The sequence below is a fragment of the Anomaloglossus baeobatrachus genome, chromosome 2 (genome assembly GCF_048569485.1).
Source record: "Anomaloglossus baeobatrachus isolate aAnoBae1 chromosome 2, aAnoBae1.hap1, whole genome shotgun sequence".
Taxonomy (NCBI): Eukaryota; Metazoa; Chordata; class Amphibia; order Anura; family Aromobatidae; genus Anomaloglossus; species Anomaloglossus baeobatrachus.
The window spans coordinates 561,654,873-561,681,597 of NC_134354.1; the positions used below are offsets into that span (position 1 = coordinate 561,654,873).

Genomic DNA, 26,725 nt, shown 5'->3' on the forward strand with positions numbered 1-26,725 from the left:
CAACTGAGAATAATTGGTATGGCGCTGTATTTGGTTTGTTTGAATGGGAATTCACACAAGAATTAACACCACGGATCCTACTCTCTTCTACATACATAATTGCCAGTTGCAGATGTAACTGTACCCCACAATGCACTGCGGCACTGTCAGTTGCGCAGCTGCAGTTTGCGCCCACATCATAGCCATGGTAACCAGGGACAACAGTGCAGGGACAGCAGTGTGGGCTGAGTAAGCACAATTCTGTTCTCAGTGTAAGATTGTTCTACCCATACTACATTCCACATTCAGGAATCACACATTTGCAATGTCACGGAGGAGTAAAGAGGCGTGGACGAGTATGTTGCGCTTGCCTGACATCGCTATGGCTTCAGCGATGTTGGGGCGAGTGAGGAGACATGGCGGCCCTGACGATCACACATAAGGAGGCGTGGCCGGGAATGTCCGCGCTTGCCTGACGTCACTATGGCTACAGCAATGTTGGCGTGAGCGAGGAGACATAAAGATGTGATGGAGCATTAAGGAGGCGTGCCCAGGTATGTCTGTTCTTGCCTGACATTGCTATGGCTACAGCGATGTTGGGGCGAGCGAGGAGACATGGGGCCCTGATGATCACACATTTGTGATGTGACGGAGGCATAAGGAGGTGTGGCGGTGTATGTCCGTGGTTGCTATGGCTACAGCGATGTTTGGGTGAGCGAGGAGACATGGCAGTCATGATCATGACACATAAGGAGGCGTGTTGGGGCGAGCGAAGAGACATGGGGGCTCTGACGATGAGAGAGAGAAGGGAAAAAGAAATAAATAAAAAAAATTCATACACATGTTTATTTACAATAAAAATACACACAGCCTTTAACACATCTAATTAGCCCTAAAAAAATATCCATGGATAATTCAGAGCAGGCCATGATTTGCTACAACCTCTTGAAGATAGGGAGAACCGCGAGAGTTCCCGAGTCAGCCTGCTGCCATGACTAAGGTTACTCCAGGGGCCTCCCTGCCCGCTGTCACACGGCCGGGAGAAAGTGATCGTGGAAGCCCTTCATTCTGATCTCAGATACTCTCACTGCTGGCACCGCATACAACACATACAATACTTAAATGCGAAGGGATGACATACAACAGATGTTGGAAAGCGCAAATGGTGTGACACATGTCCACTGCTCCTGTCAACGCCACTAAGCAGAGACAGATGTTTATTTCACCGCACTCCCGATGCAATAGCATCGGGCCTATTTTCCAGTAGGATATAATTAGAACATGACTACTTGTTATGGCCTCTAAAACCCCCCTCACCGCTGGGCGATTTTCCATTTTTCATTTCCGTTTTTTCCTCCCCTTTCCTTCCATGAGCCATAATTTCTTTTTTTTATCTTTCTGTCAATATAGCCATATGAGGGCTTGTTTTTTGCGGGACGTGTTGTAGTTTTGAATGACACCATTCATTCTGCCCCATATTGTAATGAAAAACAGGGGAAAAAATCCAAGTGCGGTGAAATTGCAAAAAAAATGCAATTCCATGATTGTTTTTTTTTTCTCTTTATATTAACATGTCCACTATATGGTAAAACTGACCTGGTAATATGATTCCACAAGTCAACAGTTCATAGATACCAAATATGTTTAGCTTTTCTTTTATTTAAGTGGTGATAAAATAAAATCAGAAATTTGTAAAAACAAAGAATAGCGCTTTATTCGCCATTTTCCGAGACCCGTAGCATTCTCATTTTATTGGATCTGGGGCTGTGTCATGGCTTATTTTTTTCATTTTGAGCTGACTTTGTTTCAATTATAAAATTTTTGGTAGATGTTTTGATTACCTGTTATTGCATTTTAATGCAATGTTGCGGCAACCAGATCAGCAGACATGTGCAGGAAATAATGCGGGCTCGACGCACAAGCCCACATTAAAGTGACAGACATGACCAATAACATATAGGTACGTCATTGCTCATGACGGGGTTAAACGAGTAAACACACATGGGTGGTGGTCTTAAAAGTGCAACTTGTATACCTGCTCTGTCAATGTGATTTTACCAAATCAGAGCTATTATCATCCTACCCACCACTTTCATAGTTATTGAGTGAGATTGCAGGATGGTTCTTGTTTTAGGGTTAATCAGACATTTTTACTGACAATATAAGGCTGGTGATACCCAAGACACAAAGGGGTGAAGCAGACGGGAGGTACAGGAGGTTTGAAGATTACTGTAACAGAGATTTACTAAACAATATGCGCCATAGTTTTAGCTCATGTTGCTTATATTCTTGCGGCCATCTATGTGTGTATTAGACACTTTTGGCATCTTGCTATACAGTTTTTGGAGAGTGCATATCAATAAAGAGAGTGGTGTTGTAAAGTGCACCAACATTATTAAGGCAGCACACTATTGTAAATGACATATACAGTATATATCCCAAAGTAAGTACACCCCTCATATTTTTGTAAATATTTTATTATGTATTTTGATGCGACAACACTAAAGATATGACACATTGTTACAAAGTAAAGTAGTCAGAGTACAGTTTGTATAAGTGTAAATTTGATGTGTCTACAAAAAAACTCCACACCCAGCCATTAATGTCTAAACTGCTGGCAACAAAAGTGAGTACACAACGAAGTGAAAATGGCCAAATTGTGCCCATAGTCTAGTTTCATAACTAGTTTCAGAACTGGTTTGATTGGACCCTTTGTCTTCTATGAACAGTTGGTAATACTAAATTGGGAGTTCTTTATATAGAGCCATGAGAATAATGAAGTAGACCCTCTTTGAATGCCATGGTTTTGTGTATTAAGAGTAATAAAATCTTTACCTTAGAAGGGCATAATTAGGTAAATGGAACTTCAGATGAACAGCAACATATAACAAATATGCTGTGGGAATTTTGGCCCACTCTTATTTACAACTTTTGCATATATTCATTGAAATTTGTGGACATTAGTTTATGCAGAACTCGTTTATGATCCCACCACAGCATTTCAACTTTGTTGCAATGGACAAGTCAAAGTCCAGACCTCAACCCTTTCATTTTTCTGGGGGGGTGCTATTTTTTTAGTACATTTGCTGCTGTGTTTAGGATCTTTGTTCCATTGCATGACTCAGTTTCGGTCAAGATTTAGCTTTTTTACAGATGGCCTCATATTCAGAGGACTTCATGGTTGAAGTGAATGCACTCAATGAATGCAAAGTGTCTGGGTCCTGTGGCTGACAAATAAACCCAAAATACTAACCCTTCCATCACTACACGTGATATTTTGTATGAAGTGTTTGTGCTGATAAACTGTGTTTTGGCTTTCTCCAAAAGTAGAGCAGGGAATATATTATATCCAAACATCTGTCCAAAGCTTTAGCCATATTGCCGTGATTTTGTTTCATATTATATTTTTGATACCTAGAATTTACTTTCTCCTGATAACCAACAAGCCATGCTTGTTCATTCCCTATCTATGCTATCATAAACTTGAAGATTTACCATGCTAACTGAGGCCTCTGGGGTCTGATGTGTAATTCTTTTTTGTTTGTTTTTTTTTATACAGTGGGTACGGAAAGTATTAAGTTCCCTTTAAAATTTTCACTCTTTGTTTTTATTGCAGTCATTTGGTAAATTCAAATAAGTTTATTTTTTTCTCATTAATGTACACTCTGCACCCCATCTTGAAAGACAAAAAAACACAAATGTAGAGATTTTTGCACATTTATTAAACAAGAAAAACTGAAATATCACATGGTAACAAGTATTCAAACCCTTTGCTCAGTATTGAGTAGAAGCACCCTTTTGAGCTAGTACAGCTATGAATCTTCTTCTTGGGAATGATGCAACAAGTTTTTCACACCTGGATTTGGGGATCATCTGCCATTCTTCCTTGCAGATCCTCTCCAGTTCCATAGGTTGGATGATGAACGTTGGTGGACAGCCATTTTCAGGTCTCTCCAGAGATGCTTAATTGGGTTTAGGTCAGGGCTCTGGCTGGGCCAGTCAAGAATGGTCACAGAGTTGTTCTGAAGCCATGCCTTTGTTATTTTGGCTGTGTGCTTAGGGTCATTGTCTTGTTGGAAGGTGAACCTTCAGCCAATTCTGAAGTCCAGAGCACTCTGGAAGAGGTTTTCTTCCAGGATATCTCTGTACTTGGCAACATTCATCTTACCTTCAATTGCAACCAGTCGTTCTGTCCCTGCAGATGAAAAACACCCCCATAGCATGATGCTGCCACCACCATGTTTCACTGTTGGTTTGTATTGGGCAGGTGATGAGCAGTGCCTGGTTTTCTCCACACATACCGCTTAGAATTATCACCAAAATGTTCTATCTTTGTCTCAGCAGACCAGAGAATCTTATTTCTCATAGTCTGGGAGTCCTTCATATGTTTTTTTTTGCAAACTCTATGCGGGCTTTTATATGTCTTGCACTGAGAAGAGGCTTCCGTCTGGTCACTTTGCCATAGAGGCCTGACTGGTGAAGGGTTTCAATGATAGTTGACTTTGTGGAACTTTCTCCCATCTCCCTACTGCATCTCTGGAGCTCAGCCACAGTGATCGTGGGGTTCTTTTTTACGTCTCTCACCAAGGCTCTTCTCCCACGATTGCTCAGTTTGGCTGGATGGCCAGGTCTAAGAAGAGTTCTGGTGGTCCCAATCTTCTTTCATTTAAGGATTATGGAGAATACTGTGCTCTTAGGAACCTTGAATACTGCAGAAATTCTTTTTTGCCTTGCCACAATTCTGTCTCTGAGCTCCTTTGGCAGTTCGTTTGACCTCATGATTCTCATTTAGTCTGACATGCACTGTGAAGTCTTAGTATAGACAGATGTGTTCTTTTCCAAATCAAGTCCTCTCAGTTTAGTTAAACACAGTTGGCCTCTAATGAAGTAGAACTACCTCAAGGAGAATCACAAGGAAATGGACAGCATGTGACTTAAATATTAGTGTCTGAGCAAAGGGTTTGAATACTTGTTACCATGTGATATTTCAGTTTTTCTTGTTTAATAAATTTGCAAAACTTTCTACATTTCTGTTTTTTTTTCTGTCAAGATGGAGTACAGAGTGTACATTAATGAGAAAAAAATGACCTTTTTTGAATTTACCAAATGGCTGCAATGAAACAGTAAAAAAATTTAAAGGGGTCTAAATACTTTCTGTACATTTCTTTGGGCAATGCTCATTCTGACCTTGGGGAAAATTTGCTGGAGCATCTACTGTAGTCATGAGAAGGTTAACTGTATTCCACTTCTGAATACTCTCTCATTGTAGAATGATAGTCTCCAGATTGTTTGTAAATTGCTTTACATCCTTTACCTGGAGCAGCAATTACTTCTCAAATATCATTACTGAGGTCTTCCCTCTTTTGTAAAGATGAGCAAACCCAAACAGTAAAATTTGGTGTTCGTACCGAACACAGACTTTACAAAAAAAAAAATAATCAGTGATCGAATTCGTATGCTAACCCACTCAAGCGAGCATCGCTGTGTATAAAAAAAAAAAACAACTCCACCCTCCTCCCTGTTTATGGCTAGCTGTATGTGGGCGGAGAGCCAAACTGCCCGATCAGCGAGTTACAATGGGGTTCAGGTCAAGTCTTTGTCCAGAACTGAATTTCATCTAAAGTCCAGCAGAACCCGAACTTAAACAGGTCCACTCATCTCTACTCTTTGGTATTGTGTTAATGCACCTCACTGCGCTAGACCTGCAAACTGCCAAAACTTTTGGTTTTCTAAAAGTGATGACACTTCCTGAAGAAATACATTTTTCAAGGGCATTTCATTAGAATCATCTGCCCACTACCTAGCCTTCCAATTCCTATGGAAACAGTAAGGCTATGTTCACATGTTGCTTTTTTGCTGCTTTTTCCAGCATAGTTACATAGTACATAGTTACATAGTTACATAGTTACTTAGGTTGAAAAAAAGACCTAGGTCCATCTAGTTCAACCTTCCTCCACCAGTTCTACATTTAGTCACTAAGTCATTTATAACCAACATTGTTTTGTGTACTGAGGAAATCATCCAGCCCTTTTTTAAAAGCTGTTATAGTATCTGCCATTACTACCTCTTGTGGTAGTGTATTCCACAGTCTGACCGCTCTAACTGTAAAGAACCCTTTCCTATTTAGGTGTCGGAATCGCTTTTCTTCCACTCGCAGTGAGTGCCCCCTGGTCCTTAGTACTGTCTTTGGAAGAAATAAGTCATGTGCCAGTCCTTTATATTGACCACACATGTATTTATACATATAAATGAGATCTCCTCTGAGATGTCTTTTTTCTAAGCTAAACATATCTAACTTTTTCAACCTGTCATCATATGGGAGGCCTTCCATTTCTTGTAATAGTCTAGTTGCCCGCCTTTGAACTGACTCTAACTTCTGAATGTCCTTTTTAAAATGTGGAGCCCAAAACTGGATCCCGTATTCCAGATGTGGCCTTACAAGTGATTTATACAGGGGTAACAATACGTTGGGATCACGGGATCTAATCTCTCTTTTTATACACCCTAAAATCTTGTTTGCTTTAGCAGCTGCTGCTTGACATTGAGTGCTGCTGCTCAGCTTATTTGTAATGAGAATACCCAAGTCCTTCTCCTGTTCTGTAGTCCCAAGTTTACTTCCATTTAATGTATACGCAGCTATAGGATTACTCCGTCCTAGGTGCATTACTTTACATTTATCAACATTAAATCTCATTTGCCAAGTATCTGCCCATTCTGACATCTTATCCAGATCTTTTTGTAATATTGTACTATCCAGGTCAGTTTTTAATATCCTACATAGTTTGGTGTCATCGGCAAAGACTGACACTGTACTATCAATCCCATCCACAAGGTCATTAATAAAGAGAGTAAAAAGAATCGGTCCAAGCACAGATCCCTGCGGCACCCCACTGCTGACTATAGCCCATTTAGAGAATGTACCATTTATGACTACTCTTTGTTTCCTATCTTTTAGCCAATTCCTTACCCAGTTGCATATTGTGTCCCCTAGTCCTTGCTTCTGGAGCTTTAGTATAAGGCTATTATGTGGTACAGTATCAAATGCCTTTGCAAAGTCCAAATAAATCACATCAGCTGCATTACCAATATCCAGGTTTGAACTTACCCCCTCATAGAACCCCAAGCAAGCTCTTTTGGCAGTAATAAAATTGCTTACAACATGCAAGTTTTGCTGCATGCTGCTCAGTTCAATGAGTTGAGGTTACCTGCTACCACAGGTGTAGGAACATGAGAACCTCCAGCTGTGACTGCAAATAACCTAAGTAATGTCACTGCTCATCATGCGGCTCATTCTCTGCCTGAAGCTCACAGTGAGCGTTCATGTTCTATTGCCATGCACTGTCACTTCAGATGTAGCAAAGCTGGAACTGTCTGTTCACTTACAGATTAGTAATGGGGGGTGTCTGATAGACTCCTCCCATTACTAATCTAGGATTAGTGACAGCTGTGAGTTATTAACCCTTTATTAACCCCGATTGCCACCCCACCAGGAGAATCGGGTTGATGGGTAAAGTTCCTGTATTTTCGTAGCTAATGGATGCAACAATTCTGGGTGGCTGCAGGCTGCTATTTTTTGGCTGGGGCGCCCAATAACCATGGGCCTCCCCCCAGCCTGAGATTACCAGTCCCCAGCTGTTGGTTTTATCATGGCTGGGTTTCAAAATTGTCAGGGACCGCAAACCATTTTTTTGAAATGTATTTGTTTAAATAATTTTAGAAAAAAGCTACATAGTGTCCCTCTTATTTTAATACACAGTCAAGATAATGTGCACGACTGGGGGCTGAAGCCTGTAGCCATATGCTTTGTCTGCGCTCGGTATCACAATATGGACTCTAAGCCAATTTATTTATTTTTACACCATTATATGGACGCAGACCACATGTTTGATTCCAGCCATCACAAATACTGTCACACTGGGTGGCTTGATCATGGCTGGGTATCAAAATTGGGGGAAGGGGGGGAGGACTGCACGCCGTTTTTTTAAATTATTTATTTTTTTAAAAAGTCATGTGTTTCTCTTACTTTGATACACAGCCAAGATAAGCACAAAGTTGGGGGCTGTAGTTGTATGCTTTATCTGTGCTGTGTATCATAATATGAGGGGACCCTATACCAAATTTTTTATGTATTTATTTTTACACCACAATATACACCCACACCCCAGCATGCCGCAATCGACTCACATCTCAGCTGATTTTCACAGCTGAGATGTGTGCCTGCTAGGCACGAGCAAAATCGTGCCGTTTAACCCCTTAAATGGTGCTGTGAATATGTGACAGCGCCATTATAATGGCATCGGTGGTAAACATTTACTTACCGCCCAATACCGGAAGTCACGTGACGTGATCACGTGACTTCCAGTGGTTGTCATGGTTGCACAGGGTCATGTCATGACTCCTGTACTACACATGAATTACTTTCAGTTTCACTCGGCCCGGAGCCAAGTGCAGCAGAAAGTGAGCGTATCTGCTGTTTACAGCTCTGTAGCTGTGATCAGCAGATAGGGCAGAGCGATCAGATTGTTGATCGCTATAGCCCCCTAGGGAAACTAGTACAATAAAAAAAAAATAAAGTAAGTTTTAAAAAAATTTTAAAAAAAACAAAATAAAAGTTGAAATCAGCCCCATTGAAAATTAAAGGGTTAAAAAATATTCACACATTTGGTATCACCGCGTTCAGAAACGCCCGATCTATCAAAATATAAAATCAATTAATCTGATCAATAAATGGCGTAGCGGCAAAAAAATTCCAACCGCCAAAATGGCTTTTTTTGTCACCACTTTTGCGCAAAATGCAATAACAGGCGATCAAAATGTAGCATCTGTGCAAAAATGGTACTGTTAAAAACATCAGCTCGAGACACAAAAAATAAGCCATCACTGAGCCATAGATCCCAAAAAATGAGAACACTACGGGTCACGGAATATGTCGTAAAACGTGCGCCACTTTTTTCGGACAAACTTCCGATTTTTTTTAACCCCTTATATAAAAGTAAACCTATACATGTTTGGTGTCTACGAACTTGCAATGACCTGAGGCATCACACCCACACATCAGTTTTACCATATCGTGAACACCGTGGAAAACAAATCTCAAAAACAATAGTGCTATCTTGCTATCTATATTTTTGCCGTTTTCCAGTACACTATATGGTAAAACTTATGGTTTCATTTAAAAGTACAGCTTGTTCCACAAAATATGAGCCGTCATATGACCATATTGACTGAAAAATAAAAAAGTTATGGCTTTCAGAAGAAGAATGGCGAGAAAAAAACGCAAAGCGAAAAATCGTCCGGTCGTGAAGGGGTTAAGCTAATGAGCGGCCCTGGAGGCAGTTACAGCCGTGTCGGTGACTTGGTAAGTATAGCACTGCTGTTTTATTCTTATTTTCTTTATTTTTTTTTATTACTTGAGTTGCCGGACCCAGATCATTACCTGGAGTTCCATGAGAACTCCGGGCCCGCCATGAGAACTCCGGGCCCGGCGATCGGGTACTTTTGAACCCTCGCAAATCCAGACTATTACTGTCTGGGTCCACCCATCACTGCCAAGCAGTACTTCGATACATGTGATGGAGTATTGGGAGGAACCAGCTCACCCTATGCAAGACAGCTGTAGTCTTTGGCACACAGGAATCCACTTCTGCTCAGTGAGGTAATCCATAAATTAAGTCCTCCAGTTGTGGATCCAGTTAAAATCACAGTTTTTATTCCAATCAAATTAAGAAGCGTGACATCCCTCAGTAGCTTGTCCTACGCGTTTCAGACTGTGACTCAGTTCTTATTTATGGATAGTGGAGTCACAGTCCAAATTGCTTAAGAAAGCCTATTCATGTTACATTTGATGTAGTGTGGGATGTTACTCTTCTTTATTTTCATGGAATAAAAACCTTGATTTTAACTGAATCCTCAGCTGGAGGACTTTCTTCTTTAACCTTTTTCTTGAGTCAGTGATTGAAGAAATGTGTTCTGAAAACTGGCTTTAGGTTTGAGAGTAGATTTTGATTCCACCCTCGACCTAAAATGGTCCAACTAGCCCATCTTTATTAATACTCTTAGCAGTACCCCACCTACACCATGCTGCTGTCTGAGTGAAAGTGCAGGTCTGTGGCCACTTGCTCCTCTATCTAGTCCGTCAAGAGTCACATCTCATTAGTACAGTAAACCTTTGACAAATCTGTCTTGTGTGTCTTTTTCAGTGATGGTCAGGTTTCAGCCTCCCCTACTTTTGGCCATGCCTCTGAGTACTGAACACTTTGTACTTCTGGACTCTCCAGGGAGGTTGTAGTTCTGGATTATGACAGCACTGGAAGATAATGGGTTCCAGGACTCTTCTTTGTTAATTTCTCTTAAAACTTAAGCAATCTATATGCATCCTTTCTGCGATGCTGTTGACTATTTAGAGCAAAGCTTTTTATGCTTCTGTGTTCATGCCCCAATATAATAATTTCAAGAGTGCTGCATCCCTTTGTAAGACTTATAACAATTTATGACTTTTCCGGCAGATAAATCTCTTTTTTTGACCCATTTAGTTTGAAGATAACAAGTATGACCTCCACAAACTTATTATTTTTACTATAGGTAATAAGGCTAAAACTGGTCATGAATATACTCAGTTTATTTTTGATCACAGCTAGAGGTTCCCACGGTACCCCACCTGTGACCACAGGTAAACTGACCTCATTGAAGTCAGTGACCTCACATTGTCTTTTTTTGTCAGTGGGAGGGTATAACTATGAAGTCCTCCCTCAGATATTATCTGCTCCTCAGCTGCTGTCACTCAAGCAACTGCCGATTTTATAAATTTTACTTTCATGAATTTCAAAACCTAAACATCCGAGCTGACTACTACAGGTATGTAGAGAATCAGCCTCATAGTGCCAGTATAGCATTGGCTTTAGGTTATATACGAAAATCCTGGTGATTGATTCCCTTTAAACTCTGTCAAAACATTTCTAAACTATTTTTGTGTTGTGCAAACATATACAGTGAATATTAAAAGTCTACTCCCCACTGTTAAAATGCCAGGTTCTTATCAAGAAAAAAATAAAAATCATACCAAGAAGAATAATTTTAGCACATTCTCCACCTTTGTCAGCTATAATCTGTATAATTCAATTGACCGATAAACTGAAATCTTTTTGGATGGAAAAAGAAAAATAAAGAACTAAAATAATATGGTGGTATAAATATGCATAACCACAAAGTCCAAATATGACTTTAAGCAATTGTTTATGCAATTCCTGATAACTGATTTAGGAATAAGAAAACAAACTTGTTGGGTGCATGTATGCAATGTGATTGTAAACTCTATAACTCCTCATCACTTTTTCTATTTCTATAATACATTTTGTTTTTTCTTTTTTTCTGCTGAAACATAGCCCTCTTGCTAGAAGAGGAACTTCACAGAAGACAATACTACTTTTGGAAAGATTTTTCTATCCTCTTTCAAATTGAAATATTCATAGGTGACTGTGTCATTGCCTTTAGATTAAGGACACACCGAACAATCTCCAGAAATCAGTTTGATTTTAGTTTTGTGGATTGAGAAGAATAGTGCAAATACCAGACTTTCATCTTTATACAGTGTGATGAACTTTTATGTTGAAAGTGGTTCGATAGCAAAGCTAGTTTTGTGTTGTTTTTGGCTAGTTCGTATTTATGTGAAGAATTCCTTTAATCTAGCAATTCCATGTTTTGTATTCATGTAGCTAGTTGAAGGGTCTCTGAAATGTTCTCCATACATATGAATTTATTATCACCAGGGCACAAAAGTCATCTTTATTTTATATTGTATTTCAGAATCGATGGCATATTATTACATGTCTGTTTGTGTGTCTTTAACATTTAGGGTGGGGTTGAGAGGAAATAAAAAAGGGTAGATCTAAAGTTTCATTAAAATTACTTATGCCCTATCCCAGGCATTTTAAGTGGGCCATCTGTCTAAACATCTCACCCCCCCAAACCCCCTGATCATTTCCTCGACTTATTCATGAACCATGGGAGGGCTGCTTTGTAGTCATAGTGTAGCTTGGTTCAGTCTACCCCCACTGAATACATCTATGTGCTTGCATAACATATATTTCACAGCTCCAGAAATTCTCTGAACTTAGTTCAGATGAATGGCCCACATACTCAAGGTCCCCCTCTTTTTATCCCTCTGTCTTTATTCCAACAGAGATTTCTATGTGAAACTGACCTTACTTGCCACAGAACTCGGCACATTATTCTTGATCATTTTACATGCCACCTGCTGCTAGTGCTGTGATGATGAATTTCTTAATGACTGGTTCACTCTTTCCTATTGTTTTAAAGTAATAGTTTGCTTTTATTACGCCATTCCTAATTGCATCACTTTTATAGGCTTCATAATTTGTCTTTGTGTTATGATAATACATATGTAAATAAATTCCACAAAACTAATTCAGAAATTGTGTGGAAAGAAAACACGACAGTCATTTTCACACTATGAGGTTTACATTTTTGAGCACTGTATTACTGTTACAGACTATTACATCTATTCTATTTGTATTCTTTATTTGAACCTTGTAGTTATATGCTTCTCTTAGTCAAATAGCTATACCGATTATAAAATGCAACTGCACCATATACGTTTTTGCCAAACTAAAAAAAAAAAAGGGTTTTCAATAGAGGTGAGCAGACTCGCAGATTACCAGGACCAGTGGGTCCATGTTATCTTTTTTTTTTTTTTAAATCTGGTTCTGGTCCAGAATCTGATCCCCATATAAGTCTATGGGGACCAGAATCCGGAGATTAAAAATGTTGGTAGAAGGGACGGGGGGATAGAAGAGCGCGCGCTCTGTACTCACCGCGGATCCCTCATGGCAGTACACTGCTTCCAGGTCGCGCATTCACTTCCGGTGCCGCGCACTAGGCTCATCGCATATGCACTACTTTCCCTGCCCGCCGACCGTCTTGGCGTCTGTGATTGGTTGCAGTCGGATCCTCCCCCAGCCTGTGGGACCGTGTCTGCAACCACTCACACGTGCTTGTCTGCAGACCAGTATCGTGGTATAAAAATAAAACAATTGGCATTGAGTCCCCCCGTGTTATGATACCCAGCACAGATAAAGCCCATGGCTACAGGCTGTAGCCTCCAGCCCTGCGCTTATCTTGGCTGTGTATCAAAATAAGAGGAACCACATGCAGCTTTTTTTTTAAAAAAAAAAAAAATAATAATATATATATTTAAATAATTTAAAAAAATGATGTGCGAACCCCCCAATTTTGATACCCAGCTAAGATAAATCCCGACAGCTGAGGGCTGATATTCTCAGACTGGGGAGTCCATACTTATTGGACTGCCCCCAGCCTAAAAATAGCAACCTGCAGCCACCCAAGGTTGTCGTGTCTGTTAGATGCGACAAATCCTGTGCTTTACCCAGCTCTTCTCGATTGACCTGGTGCGGTGGCAAGCAGGATAATAAGGGAGTTAATGGCAGCCCACAGCGGCCACTAAGTCATAGTAATGGCAGTCATCTATGAAATACCCTCATCGCTAATCTGTAAGTGAAATTAAATAAACACAAACACCCAAAAAATTATTTTATTTGGAATAAAATACAAAAAAACACCCACTTTCACCACTTTATTAACCCTAAAACACCCCTGTAGGTCCGACGTAATCCACACGAGGTCCCACGATGATTCAGCTCTGCTACATGTAAGTCACAGTGAGCGGCCATAGAGCATGACTGCTTGTTGTGAATGCAGACAGAGACTAAACCGTGCTCAGTGGTGACGTCACTCAGGTGATTTGCGGTCACAGATGGGAACGTCCAGGTGTTACTACAAATCACCTGAGTGACGACACTGCTGATTGGCTATAATTTTGATGCACAGCCAAGATAAGTGCAGGGCTGGAGGCTGCAGCCTGTAGCCATGGACTTTATCTGTGCTGGGTATCATAATACTGGGGACCCTACGCCAATTGTTTTATTTATGTATTTTTATACCACTATTCTGACCCGCAAACAGAGTGCCTGTCAGTGATTGCAGTCAGACGCTAGTTGGGCGCACATCTGACTGCAACCAATCACCAACACCAGGACAGCCGGTGGGCAGGGAAAGCAGTGCATATGCAATGACCCTAATGCGCGCCATCAGAAATGAGTGCGCGACCTGGAAACAGTGTGCCGCCATGACTGAACCTCGGTATGTATGAAGCGTTCGCTTCATTCTTATTTTCTTTATTTTTTCCTTTATCTATTTTTTTATTTCTCGAGTGCCAGATCTGGATCAAATACCTGGTGTCTCAGGCCTGGCACCCGGGTACCTTCGGTTCTGGCACTTGGGTACCTTTGAAACCGCACGGATCAGGACTTTTACAGCCCGGGTCTGCTCATCACTAGTCTTCAATATATTAATAAGTGTATATATTCAGCATGCCTATATATTCTGTCATGAGTTGCTGAAAGTACTATGGGATATGACAGACCCAATCAGCCTAACTTCATCAAATTTGATTGATGGGACGGATTAATGAATTTAGGCTAAGGGTACCGTCACACTTTAGTGACGCAGCAGTGATCTCACCAGCGATCTGACCTGGTCAGGATCGCTGCTGCGTCGCTACATGGTCGTTGGTGAGCTGTCAAGCAGGCAGATCTCACCAGCAACCAGTGACCAGCCCCCAGCCAGTAGCGACGTGCAAGCGACGCTGCACTTGCACGGAGCCGGTGTCTGGAAGCTGCGGACACTGGTAACTAAGGTAAACATCGGGTATGGTTACCCAATGTTTACCTTAGTTACCAGCGCACACCGCTTAGCTTAGCGTGTGCAGGGAGCAGGAGCCGGCACTGGCAGCGTGAGAGCTGCAGAGGCTGGTAACGAAGGTAAATATCGGGTAACCACCTTGGTTACCCGATGTTTACCTTGGTTACAGCTTACCGCAGGCTGTCAGACGCCGGCTCCTGCTCCCTGCACATTCAGGATTGTTTCTCTCTCGCTGTCACACACAGCGATGTGTGCTTATCAGCGGGAGAGCAACAATAAAAAAACGAACCAGGGCTGTGTGTAACGAGCAGCGATCTCACAGCAGGGGCCAGATCGCTGCTCTGTGTCACACACAGCGAGATCGCTAATGAGGTCACTGCTGCATCACAAAAAAACGTGACTCAGCAGCGATCTCAGTAGCGATCTCACTGTGTGTGAAGTACCCCTAAAGCCTCCAACCTGAATATGATGATTTGACAAATTAATAAAACCAGTAGTGGGGGACTTCATCAAGGAGATATGAGCAGAGCTGTCCACAGGAGGTCCCATAAAAATCATTCTTTTGTCCTGATACCATCAACGGATAACTGTCCATATCTACCTTAAAAACCTCTCTGTTATCGCTATTGACCTCAGTGACCAGACAGATTATGGGAATGGAAACCTGCATCATAACTTGGCAAAAGAGCAAAGCAGGTCATCATGGGAAGCACAGTGGCTGAGTGGTTAGCACTGTTGCTTTGCAGAGCTGGGGTCCTAGGTTCAATTCTCACCAAGGAGTTTGTGTGCTCTCCCTGTGTTTGTCTGGGTTTTCTCCAAGGTGCCCCCACATCCAATGACAATGATAGAGAATTTAGATCCTGAGCCTCAGTGGGGCAGTAATAATTTCTGTAAAAGACTGTAGAATATAATGGCACTATATAAGCAATGCATAATAAATAATTAATGGAGTTAGGCCATCGAACATGGCGGTAGCATCGCAATCATCAGATATATTCTCTTTACTGGACACCTCTCAAAAATATTTGTGAGCAAATAAGTGTATGGGTTGTGTATATAACTGAATTCTATATTTGATATATTATTGCTAAAAGGCCCAGATTTTGCTACCAACGTTTCAGACTATATGAAAATTATATATCCAGGTAATTTGAAGAGATGTGTCCAACACTTGCACAGAATAAACTTCAAGGTTTTATTAAGAACATCATTTGAGATCCAAAACAGGTTTGTAGTGCATTTTAGTCTCTGCTATGATTTACAAACCAGTCAGCAGTAACTAGTTATATACTTGATATGGATCTTTATGATGTTCTTAATGGGAACCTGACAGCTGATGCATGCTGTCTGATCCAAGGGCAGCAGTTAGCTGACACTAGATACATGATGGAAAACCGCTAGGTACCAAGCCAACCAGGAGAATGGTTGTACAGGCACGTCCCTGATGACTTTTCCCTGCCTTCTCCCCTTCACTGACAGTCCGTAAATGCGTGTATAGATAGAGCTCTGTCAGTCCAGAGCTTCTCTTGCGTCTGGATCCTCAGTAGCTTTTAAAGTATGTCATGCTGCCAGTTTCTGATACATGCTGCCCATAAATCAGGCAGCATGTATCAACTGACAGATTCCCTTTAAAGAGGTTGTTCCCTCTCAGGACCATTTTTATTTTATTTTCTTACTTAAAGTAACTAAACCTTTGATACGATTTTTTTTTTTTGTCCTCTTATTTACAAGCAGACCGGGATGGTCTAGGTTAAAGGGTGCTTTACACGCTGCGACATCGCTACTGATATATCGTCGGGGTCACGTCGTTAGTGACGCACATCCGGCACCGGTAGCGACATCGCAGCGTGTGACGTTCAACTATCGCAAAATCGGCCAAAAACCGGTGATCGTTGACACGTCGCTCCTCTCCTTAATATTGTTGCTGCTGCAGGTACGATGTTGCTTGTTGTTCCTGCGGCACCAAAAATCGCTGCCTGCGTCCACCGGCAATGAGGAATGAAGGAGGTCGGTGGCATGTTACGTCCCGCTCATCTCCGCCCCTCCGCTTCTATTAGACGGCCGCTTAGTGATGTCGTGGTGACGTCGCTGTGACGCCGAACGCACCTCCCCCTTGAAGGAGGGATTGTTCGGCGGTCACAGCGACGTCGCTGACAAGGTATGTGCATGTGACGCTGCCGTAGTGATAATGTTCGCTACGGCAGCGATCACCAAATGTCACACATACGGCGGGGGCGGGTGCTATCGCGCACGACATCGCTAGCTATCGCCCTTTAGATACAACCCCAAATGTTAAAAAATGAAAAAAAAAAAAAAAAACAAACAACTCCTCCTCCTGTACATAGCTGAGTATACAAAGCGAAATACATATTCAACAGAAAGCTTTTCCTTTCTCCTTACCTGCGCACTTCACAGGGTCAATTGAGTGATCAGTGGAATCTCAGAACTATGACCAGCAGTGCTCTGCTTGCAATTAGAAGTATAAAAAAAAATAAACTACATGAAAATTTTAATTAAAATCTTTAGTCACTCTTTCAATGCATTCATTTCTGGCTAAAAAGCATTTTTGCATTTGGGTTTCATAAGAAATTTTGCACCTTTGCATCTTTTATTATCACAGACCACATAAGAGTTGTATGTGCAGCAAGCAATAAGCTGAGAGAAGCTCAGAAAATACAGATAAGAGGTGCAAACTATTATGGCAGAACAAGCTCACTGACATTCTCAGTAAAAGTGTAACACATTTTTATTGTATTATATACACTGCAAGTAGATATTGATCAGTGGGGTTCCTGGTCCTGAGACCCCCACTGATCACAAAACATCACTCTGAAGTGCAAGGCTTTTGTGTGTAATGCACACGCCGAGCGGTGTGTGGGCTCAATAGTAAAGCCACTTTTTACATTTAGATGGTTGTCAGCTGAACGAGGCTTCAGCCGATCATTCTGCTGACGACTATTTTGTCCGTCTCTCCCATACACAGGAGCACTTGTTCTGCAGAGCTCTCTCGTGTTCTCTGAGGAAGCCGATGATAGACATCTCTTCTGGTGGCTTAGCTTCAGGAGAACAAAGCAATCGGCAGTCTGAGATGAGACCTACCCAATCGACAGTTCCCTGACAGTCAGTTGGCCGGCACCCACATACACATGAGAATGTTGGCTGAACCTGTCAGTATTGGCAGGTGCAGCCAGCATTAGTCTTAATGTATTTGGGGGATTTAGCCTATGTCCCGCATTTCTCTGTGAATGAACATGACTGACCCATGGTGTTACTATTTAGCCTGTACAACAGTCTAAAATGTGCTGCTCTTCTACGCAGTGAACACACAGAGTGGTATTTTGTACAATCGTAAGCTATCTCTGGATCCGGACCCCCACTGATTGACAACTATTTGCAGTGTCCCCTGATATCTTAAAAATATAAAAAACATTTAATGACAATAATACGTTACTAGGGCTGATCGAATCTGCCAAAATCCTGAACCGGTGGATCCCTGCCGGATTGAACAAAAAAATCCGGATCCGCTCCAGATTCCGGTGCCCATATAAGTCTATGGGTACCAGAATCCGGAGATTAAAAACGTTTTTGGAGGGGACAGTGGGGTAGGAGCACGCGCGGTGTACTCACCCGAGGCTGTGTCATGGCAGCAAACTCCTTCCGGGTCATGCTTTTCCCTTTCGGAGCCGACTATTCAATATTCATTGTTTTGTCCGTCCACCAGCACGTGTAATTGGTTGCAGCTAGACGCGTCCCCACCTTAAGTGGCAGCGTATCAGTTGGCTGCAACCAATTACAGGCGGCAGGACAGCCGGTGGGCGGGGAAAGCAGTGCAAGTGTCTGCGGGTCAGTATTGTGAACGTGCATGTCTTTCAGAAACACATGCACGTTCCTGTCAGAAGTGTGCGGCTGTGCCGGTGATGAGTTGTCAGACTCGTACAAGTCTGACATGACATCAGCCTGCACAGCCTGCGCTCTCTGAGCATGAGCGTGCATGTACACAGAAACACATGCATGCTCCTGTCAGAACTGTGTGCGGCTGTGCCGGTGATGCGCTGTCAGACTCGTACAAGTCTGACATGACATCAGCCGGCATGCCCTGCTGCGCTCTGAGCATGAGCGTGCATGTACACAGAAACACATGCACGCTCCTGTCAGAAGTGTGTGCGGCTGTGCCGGTGATGTGGCTTTTTTTTTTAATTATTTAAATAGATAATTAAAAAAAAAACACGACATGCTGTCCCTCTAATTTTGATACCCAGCCATGATAAAGCCGACTGGGGGCTGGTATTCTCAGCCCGCAGCCGCCCGGTATTGCCACATCTATTAGATGTGACCATCCCGGTGCAATACCGGCTCTTCTCGATTGCCCTGGAGTGGTGGCAATCGGGGTAATAAGGGGTTAATAGCAGCGCACAGCTGCTACTAAACTCTAGGTTAGTGTGATAGCACTATGAGATACCTGCATCACACTAACCTGTACATGAATGTAAATAAACACAGACACAGATAAAAATCCGTTATTTCTTATAAATTACAAAACACACCCTCCTTCACCTCTTTATCCCAACACCCTGCAGGTCTGGCGTAATCCACACGGGGTCCCACACCGCTTCAGCTCTACTACATAGCCAGTGGCTATAGAGCACGACCGCTGGCTGTGCAGACAATGACAGCCGCGATGACTGCACGGCAGGCAGACTCTGTCACAGGCTGGCGGCGTGTCTGCCTACAACCAATCACAGATGAGAGGACGGCCGGTGGGCGGGGAAAACACGGAAAGCTGTGCGTATACGATGCACAGTACAGGAAACGAATGCGCGACCCGGAAGCAGTGTGCTGCCATGACACCGAGTCTCGGTATGTATGAAACGCTGTTTTATTTCTGGTTTTCTTTATTTTTCAATTATTTTCCCCAGTACCAGATCTGGATCTTGTACCCGGAAATCTTTGAAACCGCACAGATCCGGATTTTTACAATTCGGATCCGCTCAGCCGTTACCTGATTTCACAGCCAGCAATAGACAGCGCAGCACAAAGGCAAACAATGCAAAATGTTTAATAGAACCCAATAGCAACATTCATTTTAGTGCCAATTACGTGAAAAAAAAAAAAATTTGTTCCCACTACATGGTCGCTTCACTTCAAATAACTTTGATGTATATTCTTCCACCAGAACTGCTCTGTGTACATATTTGGTGACTTTTACCTGGCTGATCACTTTTCTGTATCCCATTATGTACTGTATGTGAGATCACTTGGAACACCTATTCGCTGACATCTGTTTCTTACAGTTGTGTATACTTATTGAAGAGTTAGTCCTGTCATACGAAGCATGGAAAAGGTTGGTCTATCTCTAGGATATTGTATTACATATAGGAATGGCGCTGCATCTCATTACATGGTTATGCCCCACATCGTAATAATTTTTGCTGGGACCTGGTCCCCCAGCCCCAACCAGTCCTAAAGTGATGACCTGTTGTAGAGATATTCCCTCACATTACAGGGTGGGAATCCTCCTGTATATTGAACACTTTGCAGGAATCTTTCCATCGAGGAGACTATACACTAGCTGAACTGTATTTTTGCTTTGTTTGGAGGTGGATGATTCTAGTTCACGGTCTCCTGTACACTTTTTCAACTTTATCGAGGTTGGATAGGTAAAGAAACAGACGCTTCATCCTGTGACTACTGATGAATACAAATTGTTATTGAGTAGAGGTAACTGGAAGAGATGTGAAACTCAGGATTTCTGAACGCTTCTGAGGGTTGTATGCTCCTCAGCACAGCAAATATTCTAATCATTTTCACCCTAAATCAAACTTCAGCCTTTCTAATCCAAAAGAGATGGTAAGAGGTGTCACTGACTAGTCATGTCTGCACATTAGAGGAGACGGACAACAGATGACTGACTTCATCCAATCCAAATGCTTCGCAGACACCTTTACGCAGGCTCAGCAGGTGTCTCCTGCACAGCACACCACCGTGACTTCAAGGGTTGTCATGGATACTGTGAACTTTGCTCCAGTCTTGCCTGTCAAAAGAGTGATTAAAAGTCATCTTTGCCATTTATCTGCAGCACAATTGATCAATTGATAATTTAAGGTCCATTTACACCTAAATACACACTTTACACATTCATTCCTTGAGGATCTTCTGCCCTCATTACCTTATATGCAACTGGCCAGAATGACGATGCTCCCAATCCGCATATTGACTGTTTTACAGGTAATACAAGGGGTAATATATAATGCATGTCATCTGAATAAGTGTTGTATATATGTAGAAATATTTAATGCCATATGCATTTCTAGTGATGACATTTTTGGTTGTGGTTGTTATGGATTATTTTGGAAGGTATCTTTGACCATCTTTATGAGATAGCAAATTCATCATTGATTGTGTTTTAATGGAACTGCACTGTCTGTTTATTCCAGAGTTCCCGTAGCTAAGAATGATGTAACGAGCTGGGACCTGTCTGTTTTCTTAGATGGTGCTGCTCACTCGGTCGCGGTTACAACGTTAAAGGATCATTTCTCTGTAAGTATTTTAGAGCTAATAACATATTTGTAACGATTCAAAGAAAATGTTAAATAAACAAAATTATTTACTTTAAAGAGAATTTTGTAGTGAAGAAATCTCACCGTGAACAACTGACATACTGTTATAATACATGTCTAGGTGAGGAGGCAGGTTACAATGATGTCATGCATATATCTGAACTGACGCATCCCAGGGCTTTGGTGTACTCGGTCCTGGGCAGTATATTTACTGGGACAGTTCACTGGGTGGCTGTTGCCCGGTTCCGTGACCCTGGGGGTCGCTTAAAATGGGTTATGTACATGGGAATGATAATAAAGTTTTTGTCGTGACGCCACTTGCAGGTTGCGGCTATTTAGATGCAGCCGCCGCTGCACAGTCTCTCGCAGCTGGGGCTGCTGTTAATGGAAGCCTGGATGTTGGGCCCTCTGCAAGTAGGGCCAGGCCCCAGGGGATAGATGATGGTGTTTGTTGCTGGGGTCTGCTGATAATACTGGGCTCGGAAAGAAGGTAGGCCACAAAGGGGATTGCAGTGTAACTCGTTCTTTTTACTCACAGCGTTGTTGCTGGCAACCCGATGGGCCCTGGTCCTCACCACTGGTCCTCTTAGTTCCAGTGCCGGTGTGTGACCTGGTGGCTTTCTTCCCCTGCACCTGTCTCTGGTTGGTGGGTCCCCGTGGCTTGAAGCGCCTGGGGTCCCCTCCTGGTTGTCTCTCAGTCTTAGTCAGTACGGCAGGTAACTTGAACCCTGTTGGGCCAAATCTCTGTCTCGTTCCCATGTTCTCTCGTCGTTACTGTGCCCTGAACTTTTAGTTCGGTGAGGTCCTGGATGGTCCCCTCACCATTCAGATTTTATCAGGTCTGCCTGGAGCGTTTTCTTGACCTAAGGCTCTGCACCCCGCCGGTGCTATGGTTCCGAGAGTACTCCACCGTACTCCTTCGGCAACCACATGCCTGAGCCTGACAGGTCACTGCTACACTCTCTCGTCAGTACCGTTACATCCGTCTCCTTTCATTTCCACATACTGACTGTCTGACCCATCCTCCCTAGTTGTCGTCTAGTGGACAGGATCGGTTCCACCCCCAAGTGGCCATCCATTGGGTCCAATCCTTGCCCGTCACCAGTTTTGGGGGGGAGAAAACAGAGATTGTATGAATGTTTTGGCGTTATCGGCACTGGTCTTCTGGGTTCCTGAGGGTAGGCCCTGCATCTTTGACAGGATGCAGTTCCTTGTAGCTCCTGATGCCTTAGGGGAGCTACATGAACTCTCTCCCTTCCCTGCAGTAATCCAGCAAATAGTCACTGTTCTGCCTCCTGCAATAATAATAGTTCCTGCGCTATGGCATCCTATTAGAGGTTGGCCACTGCTTTTTTAGTAACAGCCTATCTTTGGGATAGGCCAGCAACATCTGATCCATGGGAGATAAAAGCAACCTGTCTAGTTCAATATGCACCCAGAACCACGAGCAGTTCTGGGTGCATATTGCTAATCCCTGCCTAACTGTCCCTGTATCTAGTAGCATAGATAAAGGGATCTTTAGAAAAAGTATTTCTAAAGATCTTTTATTTTTTGCTAATGAGTGCGGAGCACTAGTCCCAAGGACGTTACATCCCCTGACTAGTCTGCCCTCTTAGCATGTTAGTACGCCCACAGAGGCGTACTAACATGCTATTCAATATCAACAGTGATCAGACACGTACCTGTGTCTGCTGTGACCACTCTTCTGATTGCCAGGCACTTCCGGTCATGCGCACTATGAAGCCGGGTGTATGCATCCCGGCTTCACAGAGGTCTACTGCACATGACTGGAAGTTTCAGGCATTCAGAAGAGCGGCCACAGCGAACACAGGTACGTGCGTCACCGCTGGTAATGCTGAATTGAATAGCATGTTAGTATGCCCCTGTGAGCGTGCTACCATACTAAGAGGATGGACTAGTACTCTTGCTCATTAGCATATGGTAAAAGATCTTTAGAAATACTTTTTCTAAAGATCTCTTTATCTATGGTAGTGTATACAGGGAGAGTTAGGCAGGAATTAGCAATATGCACCCAGAAACTGCTCGTTGTTCTGGGTGCATATTGGACCTGACAGGTTGGTTCCCTTTAAATACCCGACACCCTCACAAATCTGCTTTCACCAATGCTTTCCAGAAATTCTCATATGCTGCTAGAACACTGCAGTACTAACCAACCGCAGCCGCCTCAGAAATGACAGTGCTGCTGTGTTTTGACAGCGTGTGAGAACTTTCGGCCACGTCAGTTACAGCTAATAAACAGAGGTGCCGGATGTTGGACCTCCACCAGTCAGATATTGATAACCTATCTTAAGGATATGCCATCAATCATAAGAAAAAAGTAGTGGTAAACTCCTTTAAGGTTTGTAGTAGTGCTTGAACCATCTACAGAAGGTGATAGATGTAACAACTAATACCTTTCTATAACAAACATTATAAGAGCCTAGCCCTTTGACTCCTTTAGATATTTGTTGATCACAAAAATTGGCTGTTCCTATAAATGTTTGCAATATAGTTGTAATATGTAATTGGTTCTATATCTTGTTTGTACTGTGTATCACCCTATGGTAAAATATTTTAGTAAAATCCTAATGGCAATTATAACTTTAGATACATATTTTTCACACACAATAAATATAACGAAGATCCTTATTGTAATTTTAGATGGGTGCATTTGTTAAAATTACTGCGTTGTAATATTTTCCATATTGATGGCAAAATACATGCCAAAATAGTAATTATATTGGTGTCTGAACGCTTTCTTCCCCTTTTTTGGCTTTGTCTTTCACCATTACAAACTACTTCTGTAGTGTGAACGTGCATCATCTGTGACTAAATGTTTTGTTACAGCCAACTCAAAAGTGTAACTAGTAGCTTCTCCTTAAATGTGTGAAGGTGTTTCAGGCACAGATCTTCACATGGATTTAATTAGTCTTTCACAGAGACTGGACATCCAATTCTCAATGGTGAATTCTCATTTCACCCACCAGTAACGAAAAACACCTCTCTTCAAACGGGTTCCTTCAAAGAAAAGGGGTGTTTAGGTTTGTTTGTCTTGCAGCTTTTTGATGTTGGTTTTTCTTTGTACAACTGTTATTATGGAGAAATTTTAGCTTTCTTCTATAGAGAATCGTTTATTATCAAGTTCCACAGTTGACTAGTTAGAGAACATTGCAGATTTTTGAGTGTTTGGCTACATTAGCAATATTGTAGTCATATACAGCATATAATGAACTTTTGAGAATTAAGCGGGGTTTAATACATTGCATTAATATAGATTTTGTTTGGTTTAGTCATGTTCTTTAAAGTTAGTTAACTTTTGAGCATTTCAGCATTCAGTAATCAGCAGTGTTATTGGTGTAAGGTAGCCTGATTTAATGGCTTTTCAAGACAAACATGGCTGCTGAGTGGCTTGGAACAGGTCCATGTGACTGGAGAAGGTTAAGACCGTTACAAGCATATATAAGTTATCAACCAGTAATAGTTGAACACCTGAGATTAGGGCAAAGTATCATTTGACATTTTAGTGATATTCAATTTTAATTTTTTCAAAGGAGATTTTAAGCCTAAAATCATTTCGGTCAGTGGTCTATATTATTTTCATCTGCAATATTGTTACATATTAGTGATGTATGCAATTATGCATTTTATGTAAATTTATTAAAGGTTTGGTTGCAGAGAAATTATGACAACATATTTATTTTGTTGAAGCACACCAATCACCAGGATTTTCCTATATAACCTAAAATCAGTGTTCTACTGGCACTATCAGGCTGATTCTATACATACCTTTAGTTGTCAGCTAGGATGTATAGGTTTTGAAACACAAGCAAGTAAAGTTTTTGAAATGAGCAGCTTTTTGAATGACAGCAGCTGCCGATCAGATGATAGCTGGGGTTGATATTCTTAGTTATTCCCACCCCCTGCCTGTCCATCCTCCCCCTGTTATTTAGCAAATTCTATTATAGAATCATTTTACTATCAGACTAAAAGGACCTGTTCTGATGTCATACCCTTGTTGCTTCCTGGAATAAGCTATGTTGGCTGAGGCCCCGCTCCTTCTAGTCACATGGGTATGACATCAGCACAGGTCCTTTTAGTCTGATAGTAAAACGATTCTATAATAGAATTAGCATAAATAACGGGGAGGACGGACAGGCAGGGGGGTGGGAATAACTAAGAATATCAACCCCAGCTATCATCTGATCGGCAGCTGCTGTCATTCAAAAAGCTGCTTATTTTACAAACTTTACTTGCTTGTGTTTCAAAACCTATACATCCTAGCTGACAATTAAAGGTATGTATAGAATCAGCATGATAGTGCCAGTATAGCACTGGCTTTAGGTTATATAGGAAAATCCTGGTGAATGGTGCACTTTACGTTTAAGCAGTCACTAAAGAAGGAACATAGGGAGTTCAAAACCTAGCATATTCTACATGGCATGGCATAGCACTAAATGCATGAACACGCACTGACCGTGGTTTTAAACTGTGAACCTTTTGGCCTTGAAGGGCACAGTGAGCAAACATTTTTCTGCTACATGCTAGAGTTCCCCATTAACTTCCATTTTACACGGTACACAAGCCGTTCCCACCCAAGCATTAGGAGTACTGAGCACCGGAGCATGGTAGTGCTCACTCATCACTAGTAGTAAAGTCATATTTTATCAACTATACTATGAAGGCAGAGGTGTTTAAATATTGCAAAAGAGAAGTTGCTTTATTACCACAAGCAGGTTTCTGTACCTTTTTATTCCATAAAATTGTTAGCTTTAGGTGATATATTCTAGGGACAGGTACTTTAACATTCATTGATAACATAATGTTTTATATTACATTGCATTTTATTGGATATTTCAAAGTAGGATGTCAAGTAGTTTTATGTCTACTAGTAGACTAAAGTCAAAACCAAATGGGCAAACAAACAGAGATGCTGTTTTGTATTTTGTCCACTTAAATCATGTACAAATAAAATTGGAAAAGACATGCTAAAAAACATTTTGAGCATGGATCTCTGTGTTGGAAGGAAGAATTTGTTCCTGGTGTAAAAAATACCAGCTTTGTAACAATGTGTGTTGCAATTTTATGATTCATTTTTTTCATTGCGTTTTGCAAACTAGGGGAACTTGGCTCCTTGAGGATTTCTTGGTAGCTCTTCTTGTTCTGCAGCTTGTGATATTTCAGGATTTAAAGCTTTCCAAAGCATGCGCTCATCAGTGAACTTTTCAACAAAACTGTGTAATTATCTGCATCAGTCCAGTCCTCAACATCCTAATCGATGAGCCTGCTTTTAGAATTATTTCTGGGACATCAGAAAGAATTGTGACATTGTTGCCTGAGGAGCTGCTTCTTATGTCAAATTCTTTGTGTAAGAAAAAAAATAAGTCAAAAACTCAAAGACAGAATGCATCTCTCTTCATATTGACCTTAACATCCTTTGATGCTTGCAGGTTAAC

The 26,725-nt window shown here is 41.8% G+C and overlaps 1 protein-coding gene across 1 annotated transcript in view; it reads left to right on the forward strand.

Moving 5' to 3' along the window:
* PCCA (propionyl-CoA carboxylase subunit alpha) overlaps positions 1-26,725 on the forward strand; it is a 926,251-nt gene that overhangs the window by 612,034 nt on the left and 287,492 nt on the right. The window contains exon 19 of the mRNA XM_075336705.1: positions 21,150-21,252. Coding sequence (XP_075192820.1) covers positions 21,150-21,252 — 103 coding nt within the window. The remainder of the gene's footprint in view (positions 1-21,149; positions 21,253-26,725) is intronic.